This window comes from Paroedura picta, chromosome 10, assembly GCF_049243985.1.
Source record: "Paroedura picta isolate Pp20150507F chromosome 10, Ppicta_v3.0, whole genome shotgun sequence".
NCBI classification, from domain to species: Eukaryota; Metazoa; Chordata; class Lepidosauria; order Squamata; family Gekkonidae; genus Paroedura; species Paroedura picta.
This window is the reverse complement of record NC_135378.1, coordinates 15,313,299-15,325,878: the sequence shown is the minus strand read 5'-3', so window position 1 is coordinate 15,325,878 and position 12,580 is coordinate 15,313,299. Positions and strand designations below refer to the sequence as shown.

General features: G+C 46.9%; 1 protein-coding gene across 5 annotated transcripts; it reads right to left on the bottom strand.

Annotated features, from left to right (window-relative positions):
• Positions 1–5,361: 5,361 nt before the first annotated feature.
• LOC143819619 (uncharacterized) lies at positions 5,362–12,216 on the bottom strand. 5 transcript variants are annotated; one of them, XM_077301459.1, is made up of 3 exons: positions 12,170–12,213; positions 11,392–11,502; positions 5,362–10,543 (listed from the first exon to the last, which is right to left on the bottom strand). In XM_077301459.1, the coding sequence occupies exon 3, from the start codon at positions 7,946–7,948 to the stop codon at positions 7,298–7,300; it is 651 nt and encodes a 216-aa protein (XP_077157574.1). In that variant the 5' UTR covers positions 7,949–10,543; positions 11,392–11,502; positions 12,170–12,213; the 3' UTR covers positions 5,362–7,297. The 5 variants fall into 5 exon arrangements, with proteins under 5 accessions (XP_077157574.1, XP_077157575.1, XP_077157576.1 ...); XM_077301460.1 differs by having other exon boundaries at positions 5,362–8,160; positions 10,405–12,216; XM_077301461.1 differs by having other exon boundaries at positions 5,362–8,126; positions 10,405–12,216.
• Positions 12,217–12,580: the final 364 nt, after the last annotated feature.

Sequence of the window (12,580 nt, the reverse complement as noted above, 5' to 3'; positions counted from 1 at the left end):
AGGCAGAGCTCTGAGAGAACTGTGACTGGCCCAAGGTCACCCGGCTGGCTGTATGAAAAGGAGGAGTGGGGAATTAAACTTGGTTCTCAGGAGGGAAGAGAGAAGTGAGATGGCTAGAGCAAGTGTGGAGGAAGACTCATGACGAAGCAGAAGAACATCCAATTGCACATGCGGGCGTATGAGATAGTGGTAAAGGTGGCGAAATGGGAGTTTTATGCCACAGCCATTGTATCTGTGAGCTCTTACCCAGACCAATTGTTTAGGTTAGTTTGGTCTCTTACTGCCCTTGAGGAAGGGCACCAAAATTGTAAGCAATTGGAACTTGGCTGTGTGTCATTAGCGAGCTTTTTCACAGATAAAGTCTCGATTCACTGCTGGGATTTTCCTGCCATGGTTGATACAGAGAGGGAACTGGTTGACCATCCCAGGAGGTGATGTTTAATAGCTTCAGGCAGCTACAAATATCTTCCAATGCCCCCTGTAGGATATTCTTCATAGTCTGTTGAATCATTAACACTACGATCTTTCATATGTGTTTTGAATGGTTAGCTGCCTTGGCGGCCCTTCATTGCAGAATGCTGCTATATAAATTTTGTAAATAAAACAAATTCATAGAATCAGAGTTGGAAGGGATCTCCAGGGTCATCTAGTCCAACCCCCTGAAGAATGCAGGACCATGTCTAAATGACAAGTAGCAATAAATTTACACATTTTCTTAACCTGGCAGAACAGTTGCAAAAATTTGATAACGTTTACCACTAGGTTCATCTACATTTTTAATTTATGTAATCAATATTTTAAATAAAGAATACTTGACAAAAACAGAAACAAAAATATTCAAACTATCTATTCCACTGTTGCAAAACACTTTTGAAACTTATGTTGAAAAAAAGGCATGTATATATAATACATTACAATAGGTCTCTTGTGTGGTCTAGCTTTTGTTTTTTAAAATAAGAAAAGCGGGTTGGTTTTATACCCTGCTTTTCTTTTATTTATGTCTTATATTTGTATACTGCCCTCCCCTCCACTGAGGCTCAGGGTGGTTCACATTGAACACAAGGAACTATACACCAAAACTAGTGTTTCACAGTGAATAGAATAATGGCAATGGTAATGATAATGAAGATAACAAGAGAGTCCTACCTGGACATTTGAAAAGGCATCGTGCTATGCAGCATCATGGATCTACTTTCCTGGAATTAGGATGTGCTGGGGATGGCTGGGCTCTAAGCAACGATCAGTGGCACTGCTGTTGTACCCATCACGGATGGCTTTGTGGAGATCCAGACCCAGCAGGTGGTACTGGCCTGGAGTAGTTTTTCATGGTTGTATCAGAATCCCCAGATTTTCCTGTGATGCACAAACTACCTTAACTGCTATTCAGCATGAGCAAGCATAGGGTGGCGATTAGGAGTTGCAGACCCTAATCTGGAGAACCAGATTCGATTCCCCGGTCCTCCGCATGCAGCTAGCTGCATGACCTTGGGCTAGCCACAGTTCTCTTAGAGCTGTTGTCAGAGCATCTTTCTTACTCAGCCTCACCTTCCTCACAGGGTGTCTGTTGTGGGGAGAGGGAAGATTGCTGTATGCCGCTTTTCAGGTTGTGAAAAGTGGGGTATAAAAACCAGCTCTTCCACTGAAAATGAATGGAGCCCACAAGAGTGTAGAAGTCCCTTTTGAAGATTTCTTCTGGACTCCTCATCATGCGGCTGGGGGCCCTTGGAAATAGGATTTCTCTGTAAGCTTGAGACTTCATTCTCAAAATGAAGTCTACACATTTCTTTATGACGGAAGTGGCAGCTACAATATCCATTGTATGGCATTGCAAAGCCAACTTGCAATATTCATGTGGAACAGAATGTCACACCTGCTGGTTGAATGGTTACACAAGAAAGCTGGACAAACTAATTAAAGTGTAGAGAACGCTTCATTCCGTAACTCACATACTTGGTAGTAAAGATTAGGGACTGAGATAGGCTTCTAACTACATCACTAAGTGAGCATGAGCAATTGTGGAACTTCCAAGAAGGAAGAAAATATTGCCCTTAGAGTAGCTATTTGGAGACAGACGCTGATCAGGAAAAAGGGTGTTGGCTCCAGTATTCTACATGTGGGACTGCAAGTGGGTACTCTATTCCTTCTTCTGTCAAAATGATTTGTCATCTTATGTCCCATGTATTCCCCTCCATTATCAGCCCCTCTATGTTTTAATCTTTATGTAACTGAAATGATTCCTCACCTTCACGTTCCCATTTTGGCTGGTCATGAAACCCCTTTCCAACTTCATGCCAATGATACCGTGCTATTATCTAGATTGGAAGTTGGTCTTCATAAGGCATTACATGCATCTATTTGTATTCAGGAGGAATTATCTGTATATTATGACAAATTAAAAGAATGATGATTTCCAAAAAGGCCTTGTTCCAGGCAGAAGACTTGGACGGTCAAGAGAGAGAAAACCTGAGAGATATGTTCAGCTGTAATCCCACCTGGAAAGCCCATCTCCGCTCAGCAAGTGAAATAGATAAAACCAATACAAATGCTCTTTTTAGGTTTTTTTTTCTATTTAAAAGGAGGTCAGTATGTACCTGCAGCCATTAAGGCTTTTAATGCTAAAATGATTTCTCAGGTTTTCTTTGAGGCAGGCAGAGTTGCTGAGTGTCTGGATTATATCCTTCTTCATTTCCTGCAATGGATGGCAGGAGACCTTTGCTATGCAACAGAAGCTGAGTTTGCACAGAGCTCATTTGACTCCAGAGTTTGGATTGCAGCCCTTAATCTGAGACTGAACGTCCTCTTTTCAGTACCCAAGTAGAGCTTTCGCACCTTTTAAAGAACGTTTCAGAAGTGCTTGGGAGAGGAGTGTAGGTTATAGGCCTGAGTTTCCTGGATTTCCCCTCATAATGCTCAGGAATATGAATTACCAGGCAGCATCAAAATTTATCAGAATGAGGGTGACTAATCTCGAGAGAGAGCCATCTTTGTTTACTGGTTTAAAAAGGAGGCTTGTAATCTAGAGAACCAGGTTTGATTCCCCACATGCAGCCAGCTAGAAGACACTGGGTCAGTCACAGTTCTCTCAGCCCCACCAACCTCAGGCGTGTCTGTTTCCTTTGGGACTCCTTTGAGTAGTAAAAAGCAGGGTACAAAAAAAAGTACTACTATCACTACTGCTCCCACTAATACAACTTCTTTTTACCAGCACACTCATCCAGGCAACACTTGCATGATCCACTTTTTCATTAGAGATCCCTGTCCCTATGATGCTTCCACACCTTCACAATCCCTAGCCATAGACATGCTTGATGCAGGGCAGACTGAATGATCTTCCAACAGCAAACCTGAGAGGATGATTTGCTTCAATCCCATTTTTTGACCACTTCTGTGTCTGTGTCTCTGATGTGGACTGTAGACCACCTTTTGTTATCCTGTGACCAATGAACTGTCTCCAGGGCTCTTTAAATTACCCTGTTTTGTCCAGATAATAGCTTCCTGTTGAGTCCTCGGTAATCTCATTAGTGTTAGCTAATTTTGACCAGAAATAACTCAATCTGTTGCAAAATGCTGCTAAAATGACTTTTACCCCACTGACCATCTGAGAGATTGTATAACTCATTTATTTTATCCAATGTTTTCTAGACTTTGAGATACATTTATTTTATTTGCTGTATTTTGCTTTTGTTTTACTTTGTTTTACTTTGTTATGATGTATTGGTTTTATTTTTATTTATTTTATTATTAAATTTATATCCCGCCCCTTCTGACAAGTTGGCTTGGGGCAGCTTACAGAATAAAATGGGCTTGGTAGCCCAAATACAATCCTTATCCATTGTTCCTCTATATATTTGTGAAACAGCCTGGGGGTGGAATCTGTCTGGCTGTCCAAGCTGGAATAGGGCCACTCAGGGTGCAGCCAGCAAAGCTAGCTGCAGCTCCCACCCTCCGTCCCTGGACTCTAGCCCCTTTGCTCTCAGATGTGCCTCAGTGCCTGAAGCCAGCAGCAGGTAAGGGGAGAGGATCCGGGCAAAGGGTCGTGGTAGAAGGCCTGCTAAGGAGGGCCTCTTGACCTGCTAGGCTGGGCCTGCTAACGAATGCCTCCCAGCCTGCTGACTGCCTGCTAAGGAGCTCTGTCCCAGGCCTGCTAACGAGCTGGCTAGCCCCCGCCTGCCCCCACTTGATGCAGCCCAAAGCCACCTTTAGCTGCCTGACCGGGGGCCAGGGGAAGGGACCCTTTCAAGGTCCGTTGTTAGGAACGGGCTTTGAAGCTAGTAAAATAATAAAAACAACATGCCCCCCCCCCAATATTAACAATAAAACAATATAACAGCAACAAGATGGTGGGCAAAAAATCAAAGTACCTCCCCATGACTCCCCCCACCCCCACTGCTCATATCCCTCCAACAGAGTCGCATATGATGTTGTATACAGGCTATCAGATGTACTTGCCATGCATCTGAGCTCAACAGTTGATGTAGGGTGGGACCCACAGACCAATCAAACCCCAGTCTCTCTCCTGGACTCAACCAAATGCCTGGTGGAAGAGCTCCGTCTTGCAGCCCTGCAGAATGTTGACAGCTCCGTCAGGGCCCACAGCTCTTCCGGGAACTCATCCCACCAGGCTGGGGCCAGAGCCGAAAAGGCCCTGGCCCTGGCCCGGCAAACATCCTGGGGACCTGGGACCACCAGTACATTCATACCCGCAGAACAAAGTTTCCTTCGAGGGGCATAGGCAGATAAGTGGTCCCTCAGATAGGCAGGACCCAGGCTGCATGTAGCCTTAAAAGTTAAACCAAAACCTTGAACTTGATCTGGAATTAGACAGGTAACCAGTGCAGTTGTCACACAGGCTGGATGTGGGCCCTCCAAGGAGTTCTCGTGAGGACCCTCACAGCTGCATTTTGTACTAGCTGTAATTTCCAGGTCAAGAACAAGGGTAGGCACACGTAGAGCGAGTTACAGAAGTCTAACCTGGAGATGACCGTTGCATCAATCACTGTGGCCAGGTGGTCCAGGAACAGAGGGCGCTAGTAGCCAGGCTTGGCGTAAATGGAAAAACACCGACCGAGCTACATTCATGACCTGAGCCTCAATCATAATACAGGAAAAGAATCCTTATTAGTAATAGCTTTCTTTGGAATCTATTTCTGGTCATGGCCACTTACGCCGTACATTTTCTAGTATTTTAATTAGGCAGATCAAAATGTAATTGTCATCAATAAAGGTTAGCACATATTTATTTCCAATATGCCTTTGAGTTTGAGTTCATAAATATCATTGCGAATTAACTCTTTGGTGGGCATAGCATTTGGCTTGTGCTGTGCTTGTTAAAGCTTGGTCTGTCCCCCTTTGCATTGATGCAGAACCCCCACCCCCTGCATTAGCACATTTGGTCCTTAGCATGCCTTTTGTTAAGTTCTTGCTTTCAACAGGGCTTATCGCACACTTTTTTCTATGACCCAATTTCCTATGCCACAACCTGGAACAATTCTTGTGATTACACTGCTGTGTAAAGTTTACTTCCTCTCTACGACATTCAAGTCTTTATAGATCTTCACTCACATCACCTGCTGCAATTAAGTCAGTCTGGTCTCTGATAAAACTGCTTTCTCCAAAAGTTGCTTCTTTGTCATGGCTCTCACGGAGATAAGATCGTTCTTTAGCCTCAAGACATACGAACAGTTTCTAACAAGGATATCTCTGATTTCACTATCTAGAAGCCTGTGATAGTGTCTCAGAACCTATGCCAGAAAAAATTTCCATCTGCCACATGCAGTTTCCTTTCTTCATCTGTTCTAATGTTTCAAAGAAACTTCTGTTGTTGAATATGTGTGAAACAGCACAGGGATCAATGTACCAAGAGGTGCTTTTTTTGCTACTTGGGTATATCAAGCATTTATTTGTTGGCTATTCATTAACTGTAAGTGGAGGCTTTCTGCTTCTTGCTTTTGGGAACTATTTCTCTGAGTAGTAGCTGAGGGCCAATTATGCTTGATATGTCCTGGTTTGCCACAAGAACAAAATAATTTTCCTGTTATTTATATTCAGAATTGTTTGATCTCATATGGTCTCTTTGGCCCCTTCCTCCTCCTCTAGCTGGCCAATAACTCCTTTCAGAGTGTCAGAGGCAGACAAAACTCACAACAAGGCTTCTGTAGAAAGAAAGCTTTAATTGGAAGTAGATCTGAATACTCAAACATCTGAAGTCAAGACTGTTCGATAACGGGAAAGCAAGCGGTTATCTATACAATTCTCCTGCCTAAACCAGCCTGTTCCCAGGGGAGGAGTGACATCCCCCACCCAGGTGCCATCCTGGGCTTCCTGCCAAAGTGTCTCTGTTGCCACAGCCTTGGTCTGCTCAGCGCCTCGAGTTGTAGATAAGCGGTTTACACCACTTTCTTCCCCGTTGTGGGCACAGTCAAAGTCACTGAGAGGAAGACTGGGGGGGGGGCACTCACCGAACGCTTGCCCCTGCTGGGGACCTGTTGGCAGGGCTTCTTCACAGCAGGTCGTCCTCGTTTTCTGACGGCTCCCCCAAAGCGCTCTCCTCCGCCGCCCCGCTGTCGGAGGGCGGCTCAAACGCTGCAGGTTCTCCGAGGGGGGCAAGCAGGGTGCGGACCGTCTTCTTGGCGGGCACCTTCTTCTTGGTGGATGACACGGTGGTTTGGCGGCTGCGGTTTCGCTGGTTGGCTTCTCTCCAGATGCGGGTGACGGTTTCTTGGAGGGCCACTGGGTGAGGAAGTGCCCTTGTCCGCCACATCCCAGGCAGAGCCCCTTCTCCTGATGCCGACTGCGTTCGGCCGCGTCTTCGGGGCAGTTGCCTTCTTTGGGGTGGAGGTCTTGGGCGGCTTTCTTGGCTTCTCGCCCCCCAATTCAGCTGCCACACGTAAGTGCCTTTCCACTTCCCCAGCTAGACACACCCAACTCATCACGGTCTCGGGGTCCAGATGCAGGCATTTCTACGCCAGATCCCTGCACAAACCGTCGCAGTACTCGCGCATGCACTGGTCCTCCCCCCAGCGTGGAATGGCCGCCACCAACTTCCGGAACTCCCGGGTGTACTGGCTGACGGTCATGGCCCCTTGTTTCAGGGCTCGTAGACTGGCCTCTGCCGTCTTGACCTCAAATGGATCCTCGAACTGCTCCCTCATGCAGCTCATGGAGCGGTCGTAGTTTCGGACCTCCGCCGGGGTGTAGTGGTAGAGATCGACAAACCACTTAGCGGCTTCTCCATCCATGCAATCGCTGGCGAAGTGAATGCACTCGGCATTGTCTTGGAATGTGTGACCCACTTCCATCATGTAGGCCTGAAGGTGGACCAGAAACCCGGGGAACACGTTGGGGTCCCCATCAAAATGGGTTTTGAAATGGTACAGCCAGCGGACCTCAGTTCCTTGGAGCTGCGGCAGCACCTGTGGCCCAGCTGGCTGGCCGTCAGGTTGACCAGCTCCAGCCGCCCCCACAGGTTGCAGCAGAGGTGTTGACCGGACAGGTCCCTGCGACTCTTGGGGGCATGCGCCATCCCCCCTGGTGGTGGTGGTCCTCGCGGCTGCCACCTGTCGGGGCGTGGGGCTCCTGCTGCCCCTGCAGGCACAGCTTCTTCTTCCTCTCTGGGTCCTGGGGACGGGAGGGCGAGGGTAGCCCGCTCCTCAGGAATCAATGCCGGATGGCGCAGTTCGGCCAGGAAGAAAAGGGCTGCCCGCTGCGATTCCTCGCCCAACTCGCCCGTCACTGTCGGCAGCCATTCCACTCGGCCCACACGGTCACGGAGATCCAGGACCTCCATCATGGTAGCCGCTTCTTGGTCTGGCACTCCTCTCAGGAAGGCTGGACCCCACTCGATCCTGACCGTAGGATCGTCGAACCTGGACACTCGGCACCGCTCTGTGATGTGCCTCTCCAGGAAAAATTGGGATGTGGGGCTGTAGCCGTCCAGCACCCACACCATCCCGGACCTGAACAGAGCCTAAGTGGCCGTCCGGGTTCACACTCCAAGGGAGCGTGAACCCGGAGACCACCAAGTCTCCGTGATCGGCAGGCCCGGTACCCCCGCCTTGGCCGCCTGTACCTTTGTGGGAGTTACTCAGCCATCCGTCCAGAGGAAGGGCGTTGTGAGTCTTGACTTACTGTTAGAGGCAGACAAAACTCACAATAAGGCTTCTGTAGAAAGAAAGCTTTAATTGGAAGTAGATCTGAATACTCAAACATCTGAAGTCAAGACTGTTCGATATTGGGAAAGCAGGCAGTTATCAATAGAATTATCCCGCCTAAACCAGCCCCATTCCCAGGGGAGGGGTGACATCCCCCACCCAGGTGCCATCCTGGGCTTCCTGCCAAAGTGTCTCTGTTGCCACAGCCTTGGTCTGCTCAGTGCCTCGAGTTGTAGATAAGCGGTTTACAGGGTACTTGCAACAAAGTATCACAGCAGAGAGGAGCATGGGGTGTGAACAGCTCAGGGGCATCAAAGGGAGGATAGAGGTTCAAAAGGAATACTACAGAGCCATAAGCCATATCGTTACATGGATAAATGCAAGAAGGTTACAAACACACACAAAGATGTTTCTGAAGATACATCTGTTTAGAGAGAATGTGATATATAACCTTTGTAATTCCTCCCACACCTCTCTGGCGGTTTCCATATCAAAGACCTTTAATAGCTGATGACCTGTTAGACCTGATACAATGGCTAATCTCATCATGCATTTGAAGAATCCCAAACTGCTTGCCTTTCAGCTGTCTGATGGCCATCCAACCTAATGTCCCACAGGCCTCCCTCAATCAAACGGGTCTTCAGTGTTTTTCAATTTTCATGATCATTATCTGTGAGCTTGTATATGTAATGTCCATGCTATACATCACAGGAGATTGCCATCTTTGATCCTTTGTCTCACATGCTCCTGCCTTGCTGGCACACTGAGATCCTCTGACAATTTTCTACCATTAATTAGATGGAGCTATCCTGGGCCCATAACCGTGTTGGATAAATGGTTATATGAAAGAGCTGCACGAAGTTTTAACATACCTGATACTAAAGTTCAGAAATATAAGTTCCTAGTTACATCACTAAGTAACAGTGAGAGGTTTCTTGTTTTCTTTTGTACATCAGACATGACTGACCCCAACAAAACCAAGCAAAAACTTGAAATCTACCACTTGAACTGTTAACCACTGTGCTTCATGGCAAAGGACTGCATCTGGCTGAGGCAACTCTCCTACTTTCACCAGAACAGCAGAAACCTTTTTTGTTTCTTAACAAGTGGGCTTCATACTGTGTTCTTCAGGGGTGCCACTCAGATTTCACAGTAAAGCTGGGTATGTTTTCTTAGTATTTGCCACTGTTGAATAGAGGCAGAAAATAGCACAGAAGCACTGTAGCACACCAAAAAGAGATTTGATGATTCTGTTGGATCTGAAACTACCACATCAACATATGTCTTTTGTTCCGTCCCACTGACACCATTATTATAATCTTGGTCATGGTACTCCTTGATGCCCATACTATTTTCCTTCAGTGTTCTCAACAAGAGCTCTATAAGCCCTCATCCACTTGATTCATGAACTGCCCAGAATCCTAGAGAACGTTCTTTTACAGATATTCTGAATGCACAAATCCCACTGTAAATGACATCTTTTAAGAGTGATTTACATCAAGTGTGTAATCTGACAGAGTAATATTTACTTTTGTCCAACCTAGTATGTCTGTTTTCTAACACTTTTTTGAACGTAAGGTTGATCAATTTTTTTATGCTACATAAGTGATCATTACATTCCTTTGAAGGTAAATGCTGCAAATGCTCATCATTTGCCAAGCAGCTGTACAAGACCCAGAAAATTCCCATCGTTGCCTATGAAGAGTTTGTCCAAAGATCCCCAGAATGCCAACTTGTGTGATGTGGGAACAACATAATAGCCAATAAGGATTGAAGCACATGCCTCCTGCGCTCAGTTTCTTACTGTTGTTCTGTATTAATGTACTTGTTTTATCTAAACCTAAATCCAGTTTCCATCTACTTGCAGTATGCAATCAAATATCTGGATGACTTTTCATGCTATTTAAGAATATCAGAAAAATGTTTCCAGTCACTAGTTCCAGCACTGCCAAGTCAAGGAGCAGAAGCAAAAAAATTGTGTTGATAATTTTAAAATACCTAAGGTAGTCCTTTTCCTGCTTCTGACCATTGTCTAAAACACTTTCAATAAAAATTGTTGAGAAATCACATTTGGTCTGAACTACAGAAAAAGCCATATCCTCAGTTTCACTTGGCCCAATGGAAATAACTACATCTACAAATGCAGGCTTTGGCCACAATGCAGATTCAGTAATAGTATTGTGAAGCATCATCTATCAAGGAGTCTTCTGCAGCACAAGTCCACACAGCCCCTAGTCAGAAGCTGAGCTCTCACCATCTTCTGAATTCATGAAAACTGGATCTTTTCCATCATCTTCTTCCACGTTCACGTTACCACTGCATGAAGAACCCCATTAGCTGAAGGATTGTCATTTTCCTGCAAGTAGGCCTGTTGCTGTACTTTGTGCTTTGTTCTGAAACCCAGACAGCTTTTTAGAAGGCTTTTAAAAATAAAAGCAGCAATCACATGTAGTTATTTCACTTCTACATATTGGGGCAATTGTAACTTTCAGAGTTCATAAAGCAGCAAAATTTCACGGGCATTTCAGTCATCAGAGATCATATGTAACTCAGACAGTTGTGAAGTGGAGTGGGTGAGGCAAAAGAAAAAGGTGGGGCTGGAACTCTAAATTGAGACTGAGGCATGAGAGGGTTATTTTTTTATGGGGGGGTGGATTCACAAATCCCGCTCCTGAATTGAACTGACAGATCTTCAACAATATGCTTGATACAGCTAATTTTCTGCTGTTAATACCAGCAGCATAAATTTCCCAAGAGGCCCTCCTTCCTCTGCCTGACTAGGAAAGGAACACACCCTTTTATTGGGAAGTAGGGATGCTAAATCTAGGGCTGCCAGCCTCCAGGTGGCACCTGGAGATCGCCTGAGCTTATAGCTCATCTCCAGACTACAGAGAAGAGTCCTTCTGGAGAAAATGGATGCTTTGGTGGGTGGACTGTGGCACTGCACCTCTTGGAAGGTTCCTTGTCCTCCCCAGGCTCCACCACCAAATCTCTGGGAGTGTCCTAACCTGGAAATAGCAACCCTGTCCCCTCTTCTCTCATGGGTGGCAACCCAGCAACCCTAATTCATAGTGCAGCCAATCCACCACCCACTAAGTGCAATGTCAGAAATTCCTGTAGCGTGACTGTGCTTAAAGCTTGGGAAGGCCTGCTTTCATTGGACTCCTGGAGATGTCAGGGTTGGGGACTCTATGAAAGATGGCGCCAGGGAATGGAATTCCTAGGGGGAAACACAATATACCTGTGGTTCTCAACCTGGGGGTCAGGACCCTTTTGGGGTTGAACGACTCTTCCACAGGGGTCGCAGCAGGGCGAGCAGCCTGGCTGTCGTAGATTGAGATAGAACATTCATCTGGAGCAGAGGAAAAGAGCGAGATCGGCATGTTAGGACAAGAGGCAGAACTGAACTGAGAAACCCCCAGAAAAAAACAATTTATATCCAATCATGAACAATGGATCTTCACACCAGTGGTCAATTTTGGTTTAATTTCTGTGAAAGAAAACTTGCATAATTTTATGGTTGGGGGTCACCACAAATGAGGAACTGGATTAAAGCAGGGGTAGTCAAACTGTGGCCCTCCAGATGTTCATGAACTACAATTCCCAGGAGCCCCTGCCAGCATTTGCTAGCAGGGGCTCATGGGAATTGTGATCCACGGACATCTGGAAGGCCGCAGTTTGACTACCCCTGGATTAAAGGGCCGTGGCATTAGGAAGGTTGAGAACCACCGCAATATACCAACAGCATCCCTAAGTCGTTCTGAGGCCACTTTGGGTAAAGAGCACTTAACAAAAACCCTAATAAAATGAGTAAATACAAACAGTCCACACACAGCATGCCAAAAGGAACGACAGTTTGCACATTGGGCAGGCCTAATGTTAACAAGGGGGGTTTCCTGAGGGGTTTAACCCCCACCCCCAAGACTGAATATAAAAGAAATAATACAGTCAAAAATGGTTAAGAGAAGAAGAACAGAAAAAGAGCTTAGAATTGCCAGAAGGTGTGAGGAAGAACCGACCCAGGAGCTCCACGAAGGTTCTGGAATGTATCGGGGCCTCCCCCCCTCCCCCCCTCCCCCCTCTCAAGAATCCCGCCAACGGCCCGGCCTCTCAACCCCTCAGGCAAGGGTAGTCAAACTGCGGCCCTCCAGAGGTCCATGGACTGCAATTCCCAGGAGCCCCTGCCAGCGTTCGCTGGCAGGGGCTCCTGGGAATTGCAGTCCATGGACCTCTGGAGGGCCGCAGTTTGACTACCCCTGCCTCAGAATCTCCCCCCGAGCCTTCCACGTGGCAAGAGCGGGCAAGCGCTGCCGGCCGCCGCCAAACCGTCCCTCGCCCTCCCTCCCAACAAGCTCGCGCGAGGAGCCGCGCCTGCTCCGTCCGCCGTCTCCCGCGCAGGCGCCGTGGCGCCTCGCAGCCCGCCTGGGGCT

Excerpts from the sequence above, each read along its gene's own strand:
- LOC143819619 (XM_077301460.1), bottom strand. The coding sequence starts at position 7,948 with ATGGTGTGGGTGCTGGACGGCTACAGCCCCACATCCCAATTTTTCCTG.